The following is a 24,471-nucleotide window of genomic DNA, read 5'->3' as shown; positions in this document are numbered from 1 at the left end:
TGATTTAAATGGAGCTAAACAAAATGAAAATCCAATTCTCATTTAAAGAGACAAAACAATTTTGTTCTCTACCTAATTTGGGCCATAAAGCAATTAACCTCAACTTTTGGGCTATATTGCAAAACTTTTGGGGTCACTTTGTAAAGACACAAAAGTCCACTACTTCATGTAATTACAATAGAACCCAAAATTTAATCAATGCAAAAACTTCATTAAAGGAGCAAAACAATTTGTCCTTTAGCGTTTTTGGACCTAAACGTAAAAACGTAAACTTTTGGGCCAAAGTGCAAATACACAAAAGTATCAAAACTTTATGTAATTGCATAAAAGACCCAAAAGTACTCCCATTGAGGGAGGGCCGGTTTTTAGAGAGGGAAAGGGAGTGGAGATAAGTCCACAAAAATTTGGAAATTTTTTCAACTAAGTCATAAAGCCTTGCAAGTGGAATTTGGTTGTTGTGAATCATAAAACCATGCATGTGGTGTGTAAGGTGTGTAAGTCTTACACACCCATCACAATTTCTATCACCTTTCAAAATAAATGTTTTGGTGATAGAAAATTCACATCAACCAACACAAAACAAAGACTTTATGAAATTAACCAAAACTTTGAATCAAAACATCAAACCTTTTTTTGTTCTTGGCAAAAATGTCAAGAACAATGAAGAACATCCATGAAAACCCATAAGAGCTCCATGAACATTTTTCATCCAAAAACATCCCAAAACCATTTAAACTTTAGGGAAATAACATATAACCAAACTAGGGTACATAGGGGTTCCAAAAGTCACCTTAAAACACTTTTAACAAGTCAAACAAGAACCCAAAAATCCACCCTTTGGATTTGGCCGAATTTTCCCAAAGTCATGGCACCAAATTTTAGCTCCAATATTCATGCTCATATGAACTACATCTACAACATTTGAGATGGCAAATTTTCTAACAAAATTTACATTCAAAGAAACAAGAATAAAGCTTGCAACATATTACAACTTTTAAATCACAAACTATGAACTACAAAACCCAAAAGGATTCACCAACTACTAGACCTAGGCTCTGATACCACTTGAAAGGAATATTTTGTGAAAACATGTTCATTTAAGCAACATCATATAGCATGCAATTAACAATTAAAGGCGGAATCATGCTAGCATGCACTTAAAAACAAAACATTAACCAAGAAATTCAAAGCCTAGTAGATTGGTGAACCATTAATCAACTCAAAACAAAGTGAGTTGAAATTTATACCTTTGAAGATTCCTCTTTGCATAAGCAAAGGCTAATCACCCAAAGAGAGGGCCTTCATTCCTTGCATCTTAAATCTATGGATTTGGATGGAAGAATAGGTTTCTCCAAGTTCCCAAAATAGGGAACCTCTAAGTCTCTTCACCAAGGTTAGATTGTAGAAGAAATGAGTGACCTTGGAGTAGTAGGATTGCTAGATGTACCCTCCAAGGTGACCTTCCTCCTAGAGAGAAAAGGAGAGACATGTTCTCACCAATTTTCTCCAAAAAGAAGCCTTAATGAATTTTAGCTATAAAGTCCTTTATATAGTCTCTTCAAATAAGTGACCTAAAGAACCAAAACCAATTTTCTCCTTCATGGCCGGCCACCTAAAGGGATTTGGGCTTTTGGGCCTTTTTGAATCTTTATTCATTAAATTGTCATACAACTTAAGTTAATGGGCTTGACGTTCAAAGCCCATTGGGCCTTAAGGTCCAAAACTATCCCGAGGTCTTTAACGAACTTATTCGTTTGATTAATTAACATATTAATTAATCCTTGCCATAAATAATTAAACCATTTAATTATTCTTACTCATCTCCATTGTTTCTTCAATCTCCACCTTACACGGTGTACGATCCATTAGGTTCCTTTTAGCGAGGCAGTGGGCGATTAAAACCATTTTACATCGATTGTGAATTGAAACTTACTTTCAATTCTCCCTTTAGTGATTATACACGTTTAGGGCTTCCACAAACCATGAGTGACACCTAGCAGCATATCATGGTTACCCAAGCTAATCAGAAGAGGTGGAGAACCTATTCAGTTTAGGATTACAAATGCAATACGGTCTTTCTCTAATCTAATACTCTTGACCACATTGTTTGGTTTGATAGTTTATTTATTCATGTCTACTATCCAATGTGATTCGTGTGCTTATATGATTACCTTGAATGTGATTTAGAACGACATTTCTAAATCTCATTCATACTCTGGCCAGAGGTTTTAATCATATCATAGAGTATTCTCCCTCAAACGGTTTGAAGGTTAGAGATCCCTTGTTGCGCATTCACTTGCCTCCATGGCTAAGTGGCTTAACCCCAACGATGCAGTGGACACTCCAATGGAATGACGTTTGACATAATCAAAGATCAAGGACTTAACCACAAGACAACTGTGATGCCTCAGGTCAAAGGACTACTTTGCATTATCCCAACCATGAGTTCTCATGTGACATGAATATGAGAACTCTTCGTTGATCGTGTTCAGTGAACTCATTCTCTATTGAGCACCTACGTACTTGTCTTGATGTCACACACACCAATGACTCGAGACTAGTCACTCTCCCTAAGAGAAGACACAGTACGTACCGATCTTAACGGACTGTCAATGCCCAATTGACAATCCTATGATCAGGAACATTTAGGATGTGTCTACGAAAGAATGGTCTCATGAATCTAACTTCATTAGATTGCATTCTCCCAATCACATATTCCTTGGACTTTATCGTTTAAGCATATAACATTTATATGAGACGGCTCAAACAATAATCTTTGCCCTTTATATTAAACTAGATTAGTTTAACATGTGAAATGTCCGTAAAGTATCATCACATGATTGGTTTTAGGGCACATTTCCAACAAAAAGTTTAATACAATAAGTATTCCAAAAGCTATTACATCAAATGAGTGGCTTTGTGGGCATACTTTCAACATAATTTGTGCCATCCAATTTAATAGACATGAAATCAGAAATGTTACGAAGAATATCCATAGCTGAAGAGTCAGAGATAGGTATGATAAACTTGTACGATTGATGAATTCCAGACAAATGACAACTTCTCAATGGCGAGCGGAAATCATGAAGTCCCAAAGATAGATCGCAAAGTCGACGAACCAAATAATGAGTACCAAACGAAGCGTAGATGATGAGATACAAAGAAATTAAATGCTGCTAAGCATATGGCTCACGATGATACCATGATCGAAACCATAAACCACAATGATTGTAACAAAGAAAGCTTGAAGATAAAAGCTAAGAGAGGAAGACTGATTTTCTTATTTATGTGAAGAACGAAAATTACAGACCTTATCCCTTCAGGATATCATAAATAGCTCATTACATAAAGCAAACTTATATTTACACCACTTAAACTATCTTAAGACAACACATCAGCTCACTTAAGCTGATGTGTCACTAGTGTTATCTATTAATGTGGACGTAGTCCAATTTTAGATGAATCCCATTATATCTTGTTGTGTTCATGTGTGTTTGTGTGCTTTGACGATCAAATCTAAGTTGATTCAAGGTCAACTCAATTTTGTGGATTAATAAGTATAATTTTTTAAAGTAAATATAGACACTTGTTTATAAGTTATATAATATATTAATTAAAAAATTTCCTAAGGCCCATACACTAAGCCTCTCCCAGCCACTCGATTACCACCTAGCAATTTTTAGAACATTGACAAATATATATACAAGGAAATTGTCAAAAATGACCTATTTTCTTAATCTTAGGACTAAAATAGGACAAACCAAAGATGCACAGAATATACACACGCTATGCACAACAATAGGACATAAAGAAAAACCATGTTTGGGACTAAAAATCCTATTTATGTCCTATTTTTTTGGGGTTAGAAAGTAGCCATTTTTTTGGGTTAGAAAGTAGCCAGAGGTCATTTGCACCGCCACACCTATACTAGAGACAAGAAGAACAACCATTTTTTGGGGTTAGAAAGTAGCCATTTTTGTTCTCTGGTAAAAAAAAACAACCATTTTTTAAGAATGAGAAGATGAACCCATTTGCATTTTTCAAATGCTTTTCACATTCCCATCCAGTTTTTCAGCCATCAATGCTTCAAAGATCTGGATGGGACTCTCCAAGCTGGGGCTTTTCAGTAAAGTTTCAATCTTTTTCCCCCTTCAATTTTTTTTCTGCACATTTCTCACCTGGCAATTGGAAAAGAGGAAGCATATTCCCTAGAAAGTGAAGCGGCAGTTGGACCCAGATATTCAAAATGAACCTGTTGCTGGTGAGTATTTTGGAGAGTCTTCAATTATTTTGGTGAGTTTTGGAGCAAATTTGGTGAGTATATTTTGCCTCTATTTTGAGAAAATATGTTTGGGAAAGGTTAAAAATGAAGCTACGGATGATACGTGCAATGACGTCGGTGTTGTTGTGGATGTGCATCGTGCAATTAACGACGCTGTTGGATATGTGGGGGCCTAGATTCTGAAAATCTCTTAAAGATCTGTAGTTTACAAATCTTTGACCTGAACCTAGATTATGGAAATCTCATTAAAAATCATCTCTTTCTAGTGACATCCACACGACATGCACACGATATGCTAACAGATATGAGCCAACTCAAAAATCAGAGTTCACAGTTCTCTCTTCAAAATATATATAAAAAAAAAGGACGTCATCACATGTGAGTTTTTACAATTTATATTTAGGTATTTTCGTCATTTCATTTTTGTGCATGGTATGCATTGATTGTGCATGAACGGTTTGCCTTATTTCAGTCCAAAGACTAAAAAAAATGTGTCATTTTTTGCAATTTCCCTATAAATATGCATAAAGTATAAGATAAAAAGTATCTAAGATGGAATTATCGACCTGAATGCTAGGTGGTGATTACCATGGAATTATCTACCTCCAGTCAGCTTCAAATATTCTGCACCCTTTTTATATGTGCCATCTCTCTGGCCTCTCTAACTTTTTGATACATGTCATAGAACTTAACACTATTTAGCTTTGTCAACTAGCACTAATATTATTTTTGCGCTTTGGGCAATGACGCAGCTAATGAGGTTCTAACCAAAGCGCGTCTATTGCTGGTTGAAAACTAGCATTAATATTATTCTAAGAAAAAAAAAAGTTTAACAAAATAAAAAGCCCTGACCCAACCCTGAAAACCACCACTGATCTGTAACACATCTCTGTCTCTCTCCATCCAATCCCTTGACATTGCAACCGCCCGAATTTTTTTCCACCAAATTACATGGGCTCGTAGACATGGAGGATCAGCACCGCAAGACCCGACGCATTTAACTCAACATCCAAACTGAGTTTCTGGGTTTTGAAAGTTTTAATTTTCTGATTAAGAAAAGGAATTAATTAGATATTTATGGAGATTAACGATGCTCCAGTGAAGTCAAAGATGGAGAACTGTGAAGTAATAGAGCAGATTGCAAGAGAGGAATTTGGATTATTCAATTAAGAAGATAACAGAGTTGGATTAGAGAGCTACCGGTGTCAAGTGGTGTTAAGTTTAGGGACATGTTTCCCTTTTTATTTCTCACACACTCCTTATCTATAAATTAGCTAGAGCAAGGGAAAAGAAGACAAGGGACCTAATCGAAGTGAGGTGCAACAAGGATGAGAATGAAAATGTTATTGCTATCCTGAACACAGTCAAAGACAGATGGAGAGGTTATTTTTATAATCTTTTCAATGAAAAACGTGAAATTAGTACTTATTTGGGGGAGTTGAGTAACTCAAAAGAGTGTAGAAACTACTCATTTTACCGCCGAATTAGGATGGAGATTGCATAGAATTGTTAATGATGTCGGCGGAACCCTAATCTTTCCCATAATTGTTTTTATTTAAAGAACGTTTTTCCTTCTTTGCTGCCGTTATTTTCAAATTTCCAGATTTCTTTTATTATTATTTTAATATTTTAAATTTCAAAAATCTCAAAATTTTGATAAAATCTATTTTAAATAATTAATTAAGAATTAGTTCAATTATAAATTAGTCAAAAAAATCCTTATGGAGGACGACCTTGGATGAGTGATTATACTATAATTTCCTTGTACTCTTGCAAGTAATTTACGTGATTTTAACCCTATTTGCACAATTAATAAAAATCCTATCACAAGCCTTATGACAAGAACATTTGAAGGGAGTATTTCTATCATAAAGAGTGTTGTTTAGTAAGTGACCATCTCCTACATATTTGATTCAGTTGCTAGTCAACATATCTGCAATTGGAAGATGATTGTGGGAGTTGGGAATGACACTAAAATCTCTACAAAAGGAATTGGCACTTACATGCCCAAACTACACTCTAGGAAATCTTGAAACTTAAAAATTGTTTAAATTTTCCTTCATATATAAAGAACTTAATTTCCATCCCTATGCTTTTAAGAGATGGATACTCAATATTGTTTGATAAGATGAGTTGTGCTTTATACTTGACCAGTCGTGTCATCTCTCATTGTAATATGATCGAGGTACTTTTTCACCTAGAGACTTGTAATGGTTTGCACTGTATTGGGAGTAGGAATACCTCAAAACCCTAAAGAGCAAGAGAAGAAATTAATCAAGTTAAGACGTGACATCTTAAACTTGGACATGCAACCTTGATAAGATTCGCAAGATGTCGAAAGATGAATATCTCATTAAGTAATAACCAAGTGGTCACTTATGAGTCTTGTTTAAAGGGGAAGATGTCCAATTCTCCCTTCACTGGGTGAAGAGAGTGAGTCTCTTAGATATTAGGGTTAATCCACGCTAATGTACATGTGGACCTATGTCTACCACATCAAGAAAAGGCTTCTCCTACTACATCACATTCATCCATGATCACTCTTGGTTTGACTATGTATATCTTATGAAACACAAGTCAAAATTTTTTGAAAGGTTCAAAGAATTCAAGAATGAAGTAGAGAATCAAGCTGAAAAACAGATAAATGCCCTAATATCAGATCGATGGGATGAGCATCTGATTAATGAATTCCTAGATTAACTCAAAGAGTGTGGAACAGTATAACGATGGACTCCACCATAAACTTCTTAACTTAGTGGAGTTTTCTAAGAGGAGAAACCAAATGATTTTTGCTGATCTACCATTATCATTCTAGGAATATGCGCTACAAACAACAATTTACTTGCTTGATAAAGTGCCTTCTAAATTTGTTTCACAGACGTTCCCTGTATGAGATATGGCATGGCAAAAAGCCAAGTCTTAATTATTAATATTTGGAGTTGTTAAACATACATTAAGAAGATTCAAGATGACAAGCTCGTGTGAGATCAGTCAAGTGTTACCTTGTAGGGTATCCCAAACAAATTATGGGATACGAGTTCTACCATCCTGAAGACCAGAAAATCTGTGTCACCAATACCAACATGCTTCAAAAGGAAAAGAAGCTCCAAATAGAACGGTGGATATTAATGAGATTAATGACCAACCAAAAACAACCACTCAACAAATTGATAACCATGTTCATAAACCCATGTTCCATGTATATCTGACAAGATCAGCAACCTACATTAAAGGTATTGTATGGATAAGAGTTTTGGAGAGTTGCACTTTCGTAGTGACAATGACAGAAAGGAGGACCATACAGACTACACTCATTAATGTCGACATTCTTAATTATTAATATTTGGAGTTGTTAAACATACATTAAGAAGATTCAAGATAACAAGCTTGTGCGAGATCAGTCAAGTGTTACCTTGTGGGGTATCCCAAACAAACTATGGGATACGAGTTCTACCATCCTAAAGACTAGAAAATATGTGTCACCAATACTGCTAAGCTTCAAAAGGAAAAGAAGCTCCAAATAGAACGGTGGATATTAATGAGATTAATGACGAACCACAAACAACCACTCAACAAATTGATAACCATGTTCATAAACCCATGTTCCACGTATATCTAACAGGATCAGCAACCTACATTAAAGGTATTGTATGGATAAGAGTTTTGGAGAGTTGCACTTTCTTAGTGACAATGATAGAAATGAGGACCATACAGACTACACTGATTAATGTCGACATTAATTAAAAAAAGGGTAAGAAGCCATGATCAAATCCGAAATGGATTCCATGTGTTAAAATCAAGTCGGGATTCTAATAGACCTTCTACATGGTATAAAACCAATTGGAAACAAATGGGTCTAGAGAATGATAGGCGCCAATGAGTACATGGAAACTTATAAGGCTAGACTAGTAGCCAAAGGCCACAAATAACAAGTGATTGACTATGAAGAAATCTTCTCTTATGTAGCCATGATTAAGTCCATCCAGATTTTGCTTGCTATAGCTGCATACTATGATTAAGAGATCTGGCAAATAGATGTGAAGACAGCCTTTCTGAATGACTACCTAGAGGAAAAGCTCTATATATATGACTCAACCTGAAGGCTCCGTGTCCAAGTTTGAAAAGACTAAATTATGCAAGCTTCAAAGATCTATTTATGGACTCAAGCAAGCTAAACGATTTATACTTTCATCACACTCTGTGTGGAGAATTTTCACGCTTAGCATGTGCACAACACAATTTGGGTGACCTAGAGCACGTGTGGTTGTTAAACTTCACACGCAGAACAATTTGCTCTTATTTATATCATGATGAGAAAGTTGATGGTCTATCATAAATCCAATTGGTAATATGTAGAGTAACTCAACTACTTATAAACACATACATGCAAAGTCCATTCTTTTGCAATGCCGAATTCAGATTCTAGAAAATTAGGGATTATTGGATGACAAATCTAGTGTGACGGTTACTTAGTGCATATTAATGTTATGATTGATGATGTCACAAGAGTTGATAAGGAAATTACGAAGAAAGGCCAACAAGGGGAAACTGGTTGGGTACTGCCAAGCTTCCCAACCGTATGAGGCATTAAATTTGGTTGTGGGATTATTAGGCCATGACTACACAGCCTCTACAGCTGTGTCAGTTTGATAAGTATACACGGTGTGTTGTGTTGTGAAAATGCCATCCAACGCGTAGAAATTCGCACGCCATAGAAGAAAAACATAAAGGCCTTGAACCGTTGAGGTGGTGACTTATGACCGTCCAAGCGAATTGCCTGCCTGACTAACCTATAACAACGACAAAATATATATCAGAGACAAACGGGGAGAGAGAGAGAGAGAGACCGATCATAAATTAAGATCTCTAACTGTATTGGATGTGATACTCTCCCTCCCTCCCTATTCTTTCTTCTATATAACAAACCAAGCTCCAGCCCTACCAACATATACAGATATCTTCAATATCTTCAAGAGAGAGAGAGAGAGAGAGAGATCAGATTAATTTAAATAGTTGAGGAGGCAACAACCACTCATACACAATTGCTGCTAGGTAGCTTGGCAATTTCATTACGCAAATTAAGGGGTGAATATTGCCTCCCTCCTCTCTCTTATAGTACATCTTTTTTGTGATTATCTTGCTAGCTACCTTGTCTAGCCTTGCGAGATTTTCTGGAAAGCTCTTTCTTTCTCATCAACAACCAACTAGTCCTCTTCAGGAATTTGGGATTATCGATCAGGAGCGTTTACATATATACATACATACAAAAGATTTAGGGAAATTAATATGGGTGCTCCCTTGTCTGCTTGGCCTTGGGAATACCTAGGCTCCTTCAAGGTATGTATATGCTACTTATCCTTTCTTTTGTTTTTCCTGTAATTTTGTATGTCTATTACATATTAGATTCAGAGTAATTAATTGGTACTGATACATATATGTATATATGGGATTTGGTTGAAATAATTACAGTATGTGCTGTTCGGACCTTTGATCGGAAAAGTCTTGTATTCAATAATCCATGAGAAGGAGGATCCCCTCACACTACTCACCACCAGCTGGTGTCTCCATATTCTCCTTCTATGCATACTTCGAGCCGTAATTCACCAGCTATGGTCTAGTTACACCAACATGCTCTTCCTCACAAGAAATCGCCGGATCATCCAACAGGGGGTTGATTTCAAGCAGATTGACAAAGAATGGCACTGGTGATCCATTCATTCTTTCATCTTTTACGTTAATTACTCACTGTAATTTATAAACTTGAACCCGTTTAATGAATTAGATGTTTGATCTGCTATTTTTGTGTTTTTTTTTTTTTTTATGGCAGGGATAACTTCATAATTCTTCACGGTCTGATTGCCTCCATGGTCTGCTGTTTGGTGCCATCATCTCTGCAAAACCTACCCTTGTGGAGTACAAGAGGATTTATTACCACTCTGGTACTTCACGTGGGAGTTTCAGAACCTTTATATTACTGGGTGCACAAACGTTTTCACAGCAACAACTACTTTTTTGACAATTACCATTCACTTCACCATTCATCTCCAGTACCACAGACCTCTACCGGTAGGTTGGAGACCATTAATATTTAACTACTTACCACCAAACTCATCTATCATTCTGATGAACATGTCCTATGCCCATACCCTTTCATTTATTTTTTGGGATCTTCTACGCTATCCTCAAGTAACCCGGTGTTTTAACTCTTGGATCTTTATTTAAAAATAAGAAAATTGAGATCTAATAATTAAAACGGCAGGAATATCTCTTACTATGAGCATCCTAGAATTTTGCTCCCAGTGCTTTCTTCATTTCTTTTTTTTTTTTTTTTTTGTCAAACTTTCTTCATTTCATTTGCAGTTATATATAAATTTTTATCATTTTTTGTTTTTTGTTTTTATTTATGCAGCTGGAAATGCAACCCTGTTGGAACATCTGATATTGAGCATAACTATTGGAATTCCAGTTTTTGGTACGAATCTGATGGGTTTTGGATCAGTGTGCATGATCTATGGCTACGTTTTGGTTTTTGATTTTCTGAGATGTTTGGGGCATTCCAATGTTGAGGTCGTTCCTCATCAACTCTTTGAGAAAAAACCGTTCCTCAGATATCTTCTCTATACTCCAACGTAAGCAATTACCCACTACACGGCGCGCACACACATACAATATATATAAACACACACACATACACATACACAAATATATTCATATATATATATATATATATATATATTACTAAGAGTGTTGATACTGTTATGCCAAAAAACCAAAAACATCATTAATCTAGATAACAACAACAGCAAGTGATTGTACTACGTATGCCATGATTCAATATATATATATATACACACACATCCTTTTTTTTTTCAATACCCAAAGAAGAAGCCTAATCACATTCAATTCGTACAATCGACTCAAAATTAGTATTTTGAAGCTGTAATTATGGCATAGGGATATGCAGATACGTAATAAATGAGTTGGATTTCTAATTATGGTGATTCGAACGCAAAATTAGTATTTTGAAGCAGTAATTATACTTAACAAAACTCTTTTTTTAACTTGTTTTGTTTTCCTCCTTATGGCATATGGATATGCAGATACCACAGCCTACACCATACTGAAATGGACACCAACTTCTGCCTTTTCATGCCTCTCTTTGATGCACTGGGGAAGACACTAAACGCAAAATCCTGGGGACTACACAAACAGATTAGCTTGAATGCAGGTGGGTACGGGTAATTATTTAACAGCTAATTTGAATATCCCAATTTATGGATAAGATTTTGACATTAACATGATAAGTATCTTCCAAAATAATACGGCCCCTGCATACATAATGCTTTGACAAAGACTGACTGAACGTATGTGCCTCTCCTGCAGCCATACATTTTCACATCATACAATTCAGTGACGCCCGTATAACTATTAATGCATTGACAATGAATAATAATGGTGCCTGCAGGTAAAAATGGCAAGGCACCGGATTTCGTTTTCCTCGCGCATGTGGTGGATCTGTCGTCGTCTTTGCACGTGCCGTTTGTTTTCCGATCATTCTCATCGATTCCATTCTCAATGAGATTCTTCTTAGTGTTTGGTTGGCTTCCAGGCATTGTAGCCATGCTAGCAATGTGGGCATGGGCTAAAACTTTCCTGATTTCTTTTTACAACCTCAGAGACCGCTTGCACCAGACATGGGCTGTGCCTCGATACGGCTTTCAGGTTTGCCCTCTTATATAACTCTTTTGCTACATTCAAAAGAGTTTTCTTGTCAATCGTACGTATTGTGAATCTGAACGATTGATCAACTTGAATCTTATCTGAAAGCGTTTTTTATATAAACATTAGCCTAACTAGGCTATAATTACTAGTTAATTTTATTGGGATACTGATACTTGGAACAATTTGCTGTTTACTTGCAGTATTTTTTACCATTTGCTCTAGATGGCATCAATAATCAAATAGAGCAAGCAATCCTTAGAGCTGATAGAATGGGGGTCAAGGTCATCAGCCTTGCAGCATTAAATAAGGTTGGTATCCCAATTCCTTTCCTATTTATTAACCCTTTTGTTTGGAAGTGCAGATTCAATCCAGATCTGATGAGCTCTGATTGTGGTTGTTGGCCTTACCAATATTACTTCTGAATAAAATTTTGGTTGTTGTTCATTTAAAACTGAGTAGTGTAAATGTAGTTAGACCATTCACCTGAATTAGTTGAGAGTTGAGGCGACATTGAATCAATATCATGTTATGATCTGTTAAAACTAAACACCCCACACCAACGGCATGCACATGTTTTCTGCTCCGTTTTGGGTCATGCACATAGCCATTCTTATTTAACACTCGATCAACCAAGTGCATTCAATCTAAAAACTCAATATTTTAGGGTGCTTCGGAGTGAGATATTTTGGGTATTTTATCAATTAAATCTTGGTTTTTGTATTTTAAACAAAAATCTAACTGTTAAAACACGTGAAGTATATCATACTCCAGAGTATAATAGAAAATCTCCTACTTAGGTACTCTACCAACCAAGTGACCACATGGGACTACCATACGTATTGATCTACCAGTCGTGCATAAGATAAAATGTTGAAAAAGATCTCAAATTGGAATCCCCCAAATTAAGCTGTTAATCGAAACAAAAGAAAGAATTCCTTTGGCATGCTTAAAGGGGGAAAGTACCTAAAATTCTTGTCATGTGAAAAATAGATAAGATAGGTGTGGAATGTGAAAAACATGCATATTGATGTGGTTAACTTATTTAATTATTATTATTACCCAAACCTAATTTCATTCACGTTTATGGAGATATCTAGTTAGAGAGGTCACATCCTCCCACAATTGCGGGCAAGTAAGAATAATATTTGGCTACTCAAATATGAGTAGGAACTCCTACTCAAAACTTTTACTGTTTTAATCACAAATTTTTGTGCTTATGATTGAAACCATTCATATCATCTCTACAAAAAAATAAATAAATAAAAACTAAGGTCGTTTAGTCAACATATTGTAACAAATACATAAACGATTCATAATTCTTTTACCAATACCGCTCATTTGTTTTCAAACAGTTTGATGACTAAACAATCTTAGTTTTAATTCATTTTTTGCAAAGGTGATCTTTATAGGGTGGTTTATAATATGAACGGTTTTGATTATGAACACGAAATTTTATAAATTGAAAACGAACAATTTTGAGAAATTTTGAATAAGAGTTCCTACTCATCTTTGAGTAGCCAAGTATTGTTCGGCAAATAAATATACATGAATGGGGGGGGGGGGTTGTCGAGGGCCAAATTATATTAAGATAAAATTTCGCACTTTTAGTTGTCGTAACAATCAAATCATAATTGTAAACTGTTATTGGATCAAATTTGGGGATTGTATTGTATATTTACTCAGATAACTGCAGCAAACCCATGCAATTTGTGCCTGTGTATATTTATTAATATTAATGTGGTGGGCATGAAGAACGAAGGACTGAATGGGGGCGGAACGCTCTTTGTCAACAAGCATCCAGACCTTAGAGTTCGAGTGGTCCATGGCAACACATTAACTGCTGCTGTCATTCTCAACGAGATTCCAAAGGATGTCAAGGAGGTTTTTCTTAGTGGTGCTACCTCCAAGCTTGGAAGAGCTATTGCCCTCTATCTTTGCCGTAGGAGAGTACGCGTTCTGGTGAGTATATGTTTTCCATTTTCAGTTCACCAACCTTACGTATGAAGACGACGATGATTGTGTGGTAATGTTAAGTTTTGAAGTTCTTGTGTAAAAAAACATTTTCTTCTCAAAAGTAAATAAATTGCTCGCATAAATGATTTTATGAAGAATCTAATATAAGAGCAAGCTGCCCAGCTTACTGAAAATGAAGCTACATACATAAATTGATTGAATCTACATGTGTGTGTGTGTGTCTATTTAGTTTTTATGGGTTAATTATTAAATCGATCTATATGCTGTTAGGATACCATACCAGATGGCACAATAAGATAGTGACAAGTGTACAAAGGTTGTTAATAGTTAGTTAATTGTTAGTAATAGTATCTTGTAAAAGAAGAAAGGCAGTTAATGAAATTGTACTTGGTGTTGTGCTATCGTATCACGGTGTACAATCATAGAAGATGTAGAGCAGGTTCTAACATATGCATACACCCATGGTGCAGATGCTGACTCTATCAACGGAAAGATTTCAAAAAATTCAGAAGGAAGCGCCAGCAGATTATCAACAATACCTTGTGCAAGTAACAAAGTACCATGCCGCACAAAATTGCAAGGTAAGCGAATGGTGTACACATTGTCTGTAATTAAACTTACGGCACCCATAGACAATCGTACATACAAATTACGTTTTCTACAGTTTTAACCCTAAACCCTAAACATTTTGGTCTAATCACTTTGGAATGTTTTGTTATCAAGAAACAAGCAAGCAAAGCGCCCTAGTTGTGAATCTAAACCTTATATGAATTATGGCAGACATGGATTGTGGGGAAATGGATCACACCAAGAGAGCAACGTTGGGCCCCAAGTGGAACTCATTTCCATCAGTTCGTGGTTCCACCCATCTTGCAGTTTAGAAAAGACTGCACTTACGGTGATCTTGCAGCCATGAGGTTACCTGATGACGTTGAAGGCCTTGGCATCTGCGAGGTAACTAAATTAACCTCTTTACTTAATTAATTAATCAATTATCTCTTGTAAAACATCTTGATATATATTAATTGATTAAATTATTATATTGTTAATTTAATTTTTGGTAATATGCGACATGCAGTACACGATGGACAGAGGAGTAGTGCATGCATGCCATGCGGGAGGCGTTGTTCATTACCTGGAAGGTTGGACTCACCACGAAGTCGGGGCTCTGGATGTTGACAGAATTGACCTTGTATGGAATGCTGCTCTTAAACACGGTTTAAAGCCTGTTTCATCGAAGCCAACTTAATTTACTGTTTCATATACCGGAGTCGTATATTAAAGCCTTGGGTTGTGTGACATATATGCACTAATGGATATTTATTTATACCTCAATGCAGCAAAAGCAACCATTTCCATTTTAATTTTATTTAACATACAACTTTACTCATGCACCTGAGTTCCTAATATTTGATCAATTCTTTTTTCATATCGCAGAATATATATTCCATTTGAATCTTGAGTCTCTGTTAAAGAAGTTTTCACAAGAAAGTAACATTTCAAAAATTTCAAGTGAGACTAATTTGTGATTTTTGGCCTATAATAACCTAAAACAGTGCATCAACCTACTATATATATAGTAACCTAAAACCACAACTACAAAATTTGTATTTTACTAGCCTTCCTACACTAGTAGAAAAAACTGTTTGCGTGACAAAGAGATTCATCGCGCAACAGGTGTTTGCCGACGACCTAGACTATTCGTCGTGCAAACTCTAACAAAATGAGGATATGGCACTATTTTTTATGCGACAAACGAATTTCTTGCGTGGGAAATACTATGTTGCCTTGGATGAACTGCAAGACGAACCTCCTTCAAGCTTCTGATAGAGATTTTTACCACTTGCAAAAGAGGGATAAAAATACTTAAAAATACTTGCAAGAGTACAAGGTTGTCATAGTATAGCAGCTCAAGCAAGGTCGATCTCCACAGGGATTGAATGAATAATTTATGTTAAAATCAAATCTTAATTAATTATTTGAAAACAAAATTTAGAAGAGGTTGATTTTATGATCTAAAATATTAAAAACGAATTTAATTAAAAATAATTAAATAAATTGGCAACATAATAAAAACAAAAGAAAATAGTTTTGAAAATAAATTTGAGCACTAGGTTTCTGCCGTCACCTTAACAATCCTACGTAGTTCTTCCAATTACTTATGAATTACACATGCATATTTTGAAGGTTAGGTTTTCCTAAAGTATGCCCTACTTGGAACCTCCAACATAGAACGTATATCTAACATGCAACCCATCTATGGCGTCCAGATCGAATGTGAACATGCAAGACTCATTAAGTTTTGTGAAAACCTTTTGAAAAACCATATAACCCTTAAATCGTATCGTCCATCCTAAGAAGTTACACATATTAATCACAAGAAGCTAGGGCCAATTTCAGGGACAGCCCTCCGCCAAAATTGCATCAAATTACTTTTCTAAATACCCTAATGGCAGCCAATCATCAAGACAATTAGATAGTTTAAAGCATAGTGATTAATAATTCAAAACTTGCATGCATAATATCATAAGCAAATTGAAAAGAAACTACATATTTTTGCTAAGGCTCATGGACATGCCCTAGCAAACGAAAATTAGTTACGCATATTCATAATAAAAATCATAAAGTCTTTATTGAAATAGAAAAAGAGTGAAAACACCTTGAAAGTAAAAGTCTTGAAATCTCAAAGCTTCGCACAAAATCTTCTCTCAAAAAATTGCATACGTTCTCTCCCTCCTTAACCTAATGGCTAAATATCTTATTTATACTCATACCAAATAAAACCCTAAAAAGTCTTAGGATAAAACTAGGAAACCTAATAAATTGAAATAAAATAAGAAACATAATCCTAAATTAACTTGGTAAATTCGCCCAAAAATCTGCACAGCCACGTTTTGGACCTAAATCAGCTCTAAAACTGGCCCAAAATAGCTGGATTTAAAGCTTGGACTATTCTGAACACTTCTCCAGAAGGCCACGAACCGATCTGAGGTCATCTTGGGCTCCAAAAATGCAGTTTAAGCCCAGAAACGTCACTTCCAACAATGCGCACTGCTCCTTCATTTAATCACCAGAAAATAATCACTCAGTAGAAATTTCTGAGATTTTGATACGAACAAGCTAAGGAACACACGAATGTCCGTCAATTTGAATCACTCCAAAATTCATTCGTTTCATCACGTTTTGCTCCAGAAGAAGTCGAATGTCCTATGTTGAAAATATAAAGCAAAGTATCTAAATTTTACCAAAATAATCAATAAATTAATACTAAGAATAGGGTAAAATATATAATAAAATATTGACTCATCAACTTCGCTGCGCAAATTGTCTAAAATGGTTGGTGAGACAATAATGGCAAAAAAATAAATGCTACGAAGAAGAAACTTTAGGCGATGAAGGCAAGCATAAGGAAGAATGTGGGGGTAAGAGTAAAACTTACCCTAGCCTGGAGATCAAAGGCAAGGGCCACCTGCTCATGGGTGTTCCCCGCAACGCTCCCCACAGCATCCGCGACCCTCTCCCATTAAAGGATTCCCCTATAGATGTTTTAGAAAGGAATCAATCTCCCAGGGGAGGCGTCCCTAGAGCGTGCGACCGTCACCATGCATGGTCGGGCTCGACCCCTATAACCGTAGAGGAGCAGAAGGGTCGATCGCCAGCCTAATAGAGACAGGAGCATCTAAGTCTCCAACTGCCAGACATTTTAATGCGGGGAGGAAAATAGAGAGGATTATTGAAATCTCAAGCACAACTAGACCCAAGGAACATATAGAGAACTAGTCTCTATTTACATAAAATCATTCAAAATACACCATCCACCCTTCCTTAACAATTCTAGGCTTTTAATAGGCCTAGCAAGAACCTAATTAAACACTAGCACTACTTCCTAGTCCACTACAACATAAGAAATAATAATCACCAAGGTCCAACCAAACCACTAAAAAACACAATATTATAAATACTTGATTACTAGGGATATTAACTAGATTTGAAAACTTAAAGGAGCATCCCGAATATCAAAATCCCTACATAATCAACCTCCTTAATACACTACATCACCTTTACCCAAGGATTTACCCTTTCCAGCGCTTGGGGGATTACTGGGCACTGCCCTTGGGAGTGGGCCACAATTGCTTGGTAGAGCGCTCAATGATTCTAGTTGTTGTGGTTGTGCATGTGCTAATAGAAATGGGGCTGTAGAAGATGTTATCGGGGATTATCCCATGGACTATTATGCTTTGGATTATCGGGGATTATCCCATAGACTATTATGCTTTGGATGGAGGGGAATGGAATTCCTCTTATGTCAACAAGCCGTCCTGCTCTACTCGGAGGGATTTTGCATTGGCTACTGCTGTTAATAACACTGGATAGGTGAGTTTGCTTTTTGACACATGGGTGTAAATTATATAGCGGATTAGTTACCATAGCAGCTGTTTTTCTACCATACTATTTTGACCCATGTTAATGGCTGAGAGTAATGCCCCATTATTGATCATGCAATTTTAAAGTAGAGTGACAATGGAAATTCATATTCTTTCCCAAATGCTCTTCAGTTCACAACATTCATTAGCATGGTTGAGTAAGTTTTTATAAAGTGATTGCAGGGATGGTAATTTAGAATGGTTACTCGATAATTTTTTTTTGAAATTTGTGTTGTGATATTGATAGGACGTTGTTAGTATTTGAGTAATTGATTGAGTGTTAGTGCTAAGCACCCTATCTGTTAGTAGTTGTTGTTTGTTAGTGTCAATAATAATCGGTTGGTTAGAGATCAGATTTGGGAAATATCTTGTAACTGCCTTAGCTTGCAGTTTGGTATAAATACTGAACACTTGTGCAAACATAGGGCATATCTTGTAAAAGAAGTTGTTGAATAATACAAAAGCAATATTACTATACAAGTGAAGGTTATAACAGGGTTGCTATTACTGGTATCAGCCAATAACAAACCTCCACATTTCCCTTCTTGTATGACGCGAGCAATGACGCGTGCTAAAACCATGGATACACGAGTAGCGGCTCTTGAAGGTTCTGTTCAAGAAATCTAATCTTCCGTCGCGACGATTAGGTCAACGATGCAGAATTTGTCCACTGTAATCGCATCAATGGAGTATCGATTCGCAACTTTGGAATCTTATTTTTCTGGCCCAGATTGTCTTCATCGTGCTTCTATGGACCATGGCGATTCTCCAAATCCAATGGGTAGTTCTGAAGAAACCTTGTCAGGTCCAATTGCTCATATGGGTCAGTGTTTTACCCATCAAGATTCATCATTTCAATCAAGACCGTCATTAATCAAGCTCGAGTTTCCTCGATTCTCAGACGACGATGATCCCTTGGCATGGGTTTATCGGGCAGAGCATTATTTTGATTATTTCTTGATCGGCGATACACAAAAGGTACGGATGGCTTCTTTTTATATGGACAATGAAGCTTTACAATGGTTTCAATGGCGGAACTACATCAAGAATCACCCAACATGGGAAGGTTTTGTTCATGTCTTCTGTAAAGAATTTGGGCCTTCTACATTTGAAGATTTTACCGAAGCCCTAGTTCAATTGAAACAGTTGGGTTCTCTCAAAGAGTACGTCTCTGAGTTTCGTCGATTGGCGAATCGGACTATGGAGATCAGTCCAGTCATGCTACGAAGTTGTTTCATCGAAGGACCGAAGCTGAAGTTACGTCATGACGTCAAATTGCTTCGCCCATCTGATGTACATGAAGCAATTGACCTGGCCTTCCAATTGGACATCAAACTATTAGATACCAAGGTTCGAAATTTCTCCAGAAATTCTGTTTCTTCTTTCAGTACTGTTACAAACTCAAAATATGTGCCTCTGTTATCTAGTAATAATTCTTCTTCTAGCACACCTGGGGCTAGTAATGTGAGAAAACTGTCATTTGAAGAACTTCAAGATCGTAGAAAAAGAGGGTTGTGTTATTCTTGTCCAGAGAAATGGGTTCAGGGGCACGTTTGTGCTAATCAACAACTATTGTTCTTAGATGTTTCGGCTGATAGGATTGAGGATATCGATGGTGAGGATCATGATGGCCAACAGGTCGAAATCACAACTTGTGCTGTTTCTGGCACATCGTCCCCTCAACATATTCAGACTATAAAGGTCTTTGGACTGATTAAGAATTGCCCAGTCATTGTGTTGCTGGATTCAAGTACCTCACACAATTTCATTAGTTTGTCCATTGCCAAACAATTGGGGTGGAAGGTTGACTATAACAATTCTTTTGAGGTAATGATTGCAAATGGGGGCACTATTTCCAGTAAGGGTTGTTGTTCTTAGATTAAGTTGCAGATTCAACAATATGAGTATATTGCTAACTTCTATGTACTCCAATTAGGTGGTTGTGATGTGGTTTTGGGAGCTCAGTGGTTAAGAAGTCGTGGTCCTATTCTTTGGGACTTTAACAAACTCAAAATGGAATTTACATTGGGCAAGAAGCACTGTTATCTTTCTAGTTCTCCACCTCCTTCACCAATGTCAATTTCAACCTGTCAGGTGGAGAGATTGCTTTTTCAAGGTCCCTTTGGTGTAGTTCTTTTCTTCATTGAACCCAAGATTCAAATTTCTATGGTTGGGGATCTCACGGGTAGTCAGCAATCGGAGTTAGATGGCTTATTATCTCAATTTGCTGCTGTTTTTCAGACACCAACCACACTACCTCCTTCTAGATCGCATGACCATAGAATCCTTCTTTTGGAAGGCAGCAAGCCTCGAAATGCAAGGCCTTATAGGTATGGTCCCTTACAAAAATCTAAAATCGAAAAGTATGTTCAGGAATTATTGGATTCGTGTTTTATTCAAGCTAGTAACAGTCTATTTTCTTTACCAATTATGCTAGTTAAGAAGAAGGATAATAGTTGGCGGATGTGCATGGATTATAGAGCTCTAAATTTGATAACAATCAAGGATAAGTATCCAATACCCTTAATTGATGAATTATTAGATGAGTTCTTTGGTGCTCAATTTTTTTCGAAGTTGGATTTGCAAGCATGTTATCATCAGATCAGGGTCCATCCTAGTGACATTGAGAAGACAGCATTTCACACCCATGATGGTCACTGTGAATTTTTAGTAATGCCATTTGGGCTTACTAATGCCCCGGCCACTTTCCAAAGTTTGATGAATGAGATTTTCCGACCCTACTTGAGAAAGTTTGTTTTGGTTTTCTTTGATGATATTCTAGTGTACAATGGCTCTTGGGAATCCCATTTTCACCATTTGTCTCTGGTTTTCAAAGTTCTCCAAGATCGTCAATTGTTTGTCAAGAAAACTAAGTGTGACTTTGGCCAATCACAAATCGAATATTTGGGCCATGTGGTATCTCGGGAAGAGGTGGCTGCAGATCCAAGTAAGCTTAAATCTACCCAAGATTGGCCTCTTCCTCATTCGGTTAAGGCTATCAAGGGTTTTCTTGGCCTCACTGGATATCATTGGAAATTCATTTCGAATTACGGAAAGATTTGTGGACCACTCACTGTGCTAACAAAAAAAAGGATGCATTCAAGTGGACTGATAAAGCTACTCGGGCCTTCCAAGCTCTCAAAGATATCATGGTATCTCCTCAAGTTCTTGCTTTACCAGATTTTTCCAAAGCCTTTATTATTGAAACTAATGCTTCCAATAATTGAATTGGTGCTGTTTTACACCAAGGAGGAAAGCCAATTGCTTTTACAAGCAAAGCTTTAGGCCCACGAGCTCAAGCAATGTCCACATATGAACGGAAAATGTTGGCTATAGTACATGCAATCAAGAAGTGGCAATCATATATTCAAGGGAGGCATTTTATAATTAAAACTAATCACCAAAGCCTGAAGTTCTTTTTACAGCATAGAGCTCACACCCTTTTTCAACAAAAGTGGATTTCTAAACTTCTTGATTTCAATTATGAGATACAATATAAACAAGGTTGTGATAATGTTGCTGATGATGCTATCTCTCGGATGCATTCAGATCTGGAATTGTCGACCATCTCTTATCCTTACATGGGTTGGTTGGATGATGATCACTCATATATTTCATGCATTTATACCATCCATTTCTAAAGTCTTTGTGATGTTTTTGTGTTAAAATGGTTGCATTTTACCTTACCTTGTGTTAGTGTGCAGTTAAATTTGCTTTAGGCTCAATTTCAAGCAAAAAGGAGAAAAGAAAATAATAAAAACAAAAAAAAGAATTGGAAGTGGAGCTTGTCTCCACGGGTGGTGTTTGAAAAAAAAATCAGAAACCAAAGTGGAGCACTAGGAAGTGGGATGAGGCTTGTCTTCCACTTGTGGCCTTAGTGACTTGGAAAAGGGCTGCCTTTTGTTAAAGGCAAAGAAAGAAAACACACGGATAAGTAGAGGAGAAGGACACGGCAGAGAGGGGAAAGACAGAAAAACACGGCAAAGAGAAGAAATGAAGGAAAAGTTGCAGCGTTGGACAGAGTTGCAAAGAGCAACATAGCAGAAAAACAAGGGAGCCGCAGCTCCACATGGAAGGAGGATCGGAGAGCATCAGGAGATAACCTCCTTGTAAAAAAGGGTTGTCTCTTTCTTTGATTCTTCATGGATAATTTCTTATGTATTCAAATAATTATGTGTAACTAATTTATTTTCGCTAGAGTGAGGCCATGAGCCGCAACATGATTACGTAGATTTCTCTTTCAATTGCTTAAGTGTTGTTACATGCTTGCTTTGATATTTTCAATCTCTAAATTAAACTATCTATGTGTCTTGATGATTGATCACCATTAGGATGCTTAGAAAAGTCATTGGATGCAATTTTGAACGAATGTCACATTAAAATTGGTTATGCTTCTTGTGATTGAGGATTGTAATTTCTCTTAAGGTAAATATCATACTCTTAGGGATTACATGGTTTAACAAAAAGATTTTCATCAAGATTAATGAATCATTCATGTTTATATTTAATCCAAATGTCATGGATAAATTGCATGTAGTGGTATGCATTTTAACTTGAATGTCACAAGTAAAACATACACAAGGAAAACCCAACCTTCAAAGCATATGTGTTTTCGATTACTTAAGCAATTGGAAGAGCTTCGTAGGAGTGTTGTTGGTGAAAGGTTGAACTCTAGCACCTTGTCAATCTAATTTTCTTAAATTATGTATTATCTTGAGTTTATATATTTACTTGTTTTGTTTAGTTGGATCACTATTCCTATAAACCAATTCCCATTTTAGATATGTGTTTAAGTCACATCCAATAGTATTTAGTTTCGTTGAATTAGTATAGTTCTTAGAGTTAACTAAGTTAAATACACAAAAGCTCATAAATTGTTTATACCAGTCCCTGAGGAGATCGACCTTGCTTGAGCCATTCTATACTACAACACTTGTTCTCTTGCAAGAATTTTCTATGGTTTAACCCTTTGTTTTACCAGTGGTAAAATCACTATCAAGAAATTAGCATCGTTGCCGGGGACTGTGCCAACAGTTCCCGAGCTTTTGTGTTTATTTTTCTTATGCTTATGTTTATGTCTTATTTTTATTAATCATTAAAAAAAACAGCAATTAATTTAGTTGAGTTTCGATCTTTGATTAAGTGCAGTGGATGTGTGGTGTGAGATTTTTGTCTTTGTTTAACTAACTAGTGGTTGCCAATTTGCATAAACTGTGTTTTTGATTCATCTAGGTTTACTTACTTTCTTTTCCTTTTTGTTGTTTAGTTAGTTTCTGTTAAGTTTTATTTTATTTTATTTTTATTTTTATTGTGGCTTAATATTTCTGTTGTTTGTTCAGGTGTAGTATATGGTGATTGGAACAAGGTCCAAGAATCAAGTGCTTATTCCTTACGACCCTGAACCAGAGAGAAGTGCAAGGAAGTTAGCTAGAGAAAAATATTTAGCACAAGATACCAACCTTGGTGATACTTTTCTTAAGGATTTGCTCAGTGATCCTGAGAGCAGCACATATATTTTCCAACCTTTGGCACCAGTTGCACACATGGCCCTAGCCTTACCTGCAGCAGGTCAACCTTTAAGGAATTCATTGGCAGCAAGAGTCAATGCAGTGCCAAGGTGCATTATATATCCAGATGTGGAAGATGGGACAACCTTTGAAACAAACCTCACATCCTCAACATATTGCCATCCTTTCATGGGTTGCCAAACAGTGATCCCAACATGCATTTGGTTGATTTTATTGAGGCATGTGACAACACCATAATCAGAGGTTTCTCTTCTGAAGCTATCAAGTTACGCTTGTTCCCGTTCTCTTTGAAGGACAAAGCCAAGGCGTGGCTGCATTCTCTGCCTGCCAATAGCATTACAACATGGACAGAATTGCAAGAAAAATTTCTCAATAAGTTTTTTCCTTCTTCCAAGACTCTTGCACTCAAGAAAGAGATATTGGCTTTCGCTCAAAAGCCAAACGAGTCTTTCCATGAAGCTTGGGAACGGTATAATGAGATGTACACAAAATGTCCTCATGCTGGGTTTGATTCTAACCTTCTAATGAACATATTTTATGA

General features: G+C 36.5%; 1 protein-coding gene, 1 non-coding gene and 1 pseudogene across 2 annotated transcripts; 2 read left to right on the top strand and 1 right to left on the bottom strand.

The window, feature by feature from the left end:
* The first annotated feature begins 5,007 nt into the window (after window positions 1–5,007).
* Window positions 5,008–5,121, top strand: LOC114820772 (U4 spliceosomal RNA; annotated as a pseudogene).
* Window positions 5,122–8,920: 3,799 nt separating this feature from the next.
* LOC114820584 (very-long-chain aldehyde decarbonylase CER3) lies at window positions 8,921–15,342 on the top strand. The gene is made up of 11 exons (XM_029091563.2): window positions 8,921–9,619; window positions 9,752–9,987; window positions 10,110–10,348; window positions 10,692–10,911; window positions 11,383–11,510; window positions 11,748–12,004; window positions 12,205–12,312; window positions 13,757–13,963; window positions 14,449–14,559; window positions 14,759–14,932; window positions 15,057–15,342. The coding sequence occupies exons 1-11, from the start codon at window positions 9,569–9,571 to the stop codon at window positions 15,225–15,227; spliced, it is 1,902 nt and encodes a 633-aa protein (XP_028947396.1). The 5' UTR covers window positions 8,921–9,568; the 3' UTR covers window positions 15,228–15,342.
* An 8,989-nt stretch (window positions 15,343–24,331) lies between these two features.
* On the bottom strand, window positions 24,332–24,438 carry LOC114820792 (small nucleolar RNA R71). Its single transcript, XR_003768270.1, has one exon. It is a non-coding gene; the product is annotated as a small nucleolar RNA R71 (small nucleolar RNA).
* Window positions 24,439–24,471: the final 33 nt, after the last annotated feature.

Source organism: Malus domestica, chromosome 13, assembly GCF_042453785.1.
Source record: "Malus domestica chromosome 13, GDT2T_hap1".
NCBI classification, from domain to species: Eukaryota; Viridiplantae; Streptophyta; class Magnoliopsida; order Rosales; family Rosaceae; genus Malus; species Malus domestica.
Note: the sequence above shows the minus strand (reverse complement) of the source record. Positions and strands in the feature narration are given on the sequence as shown.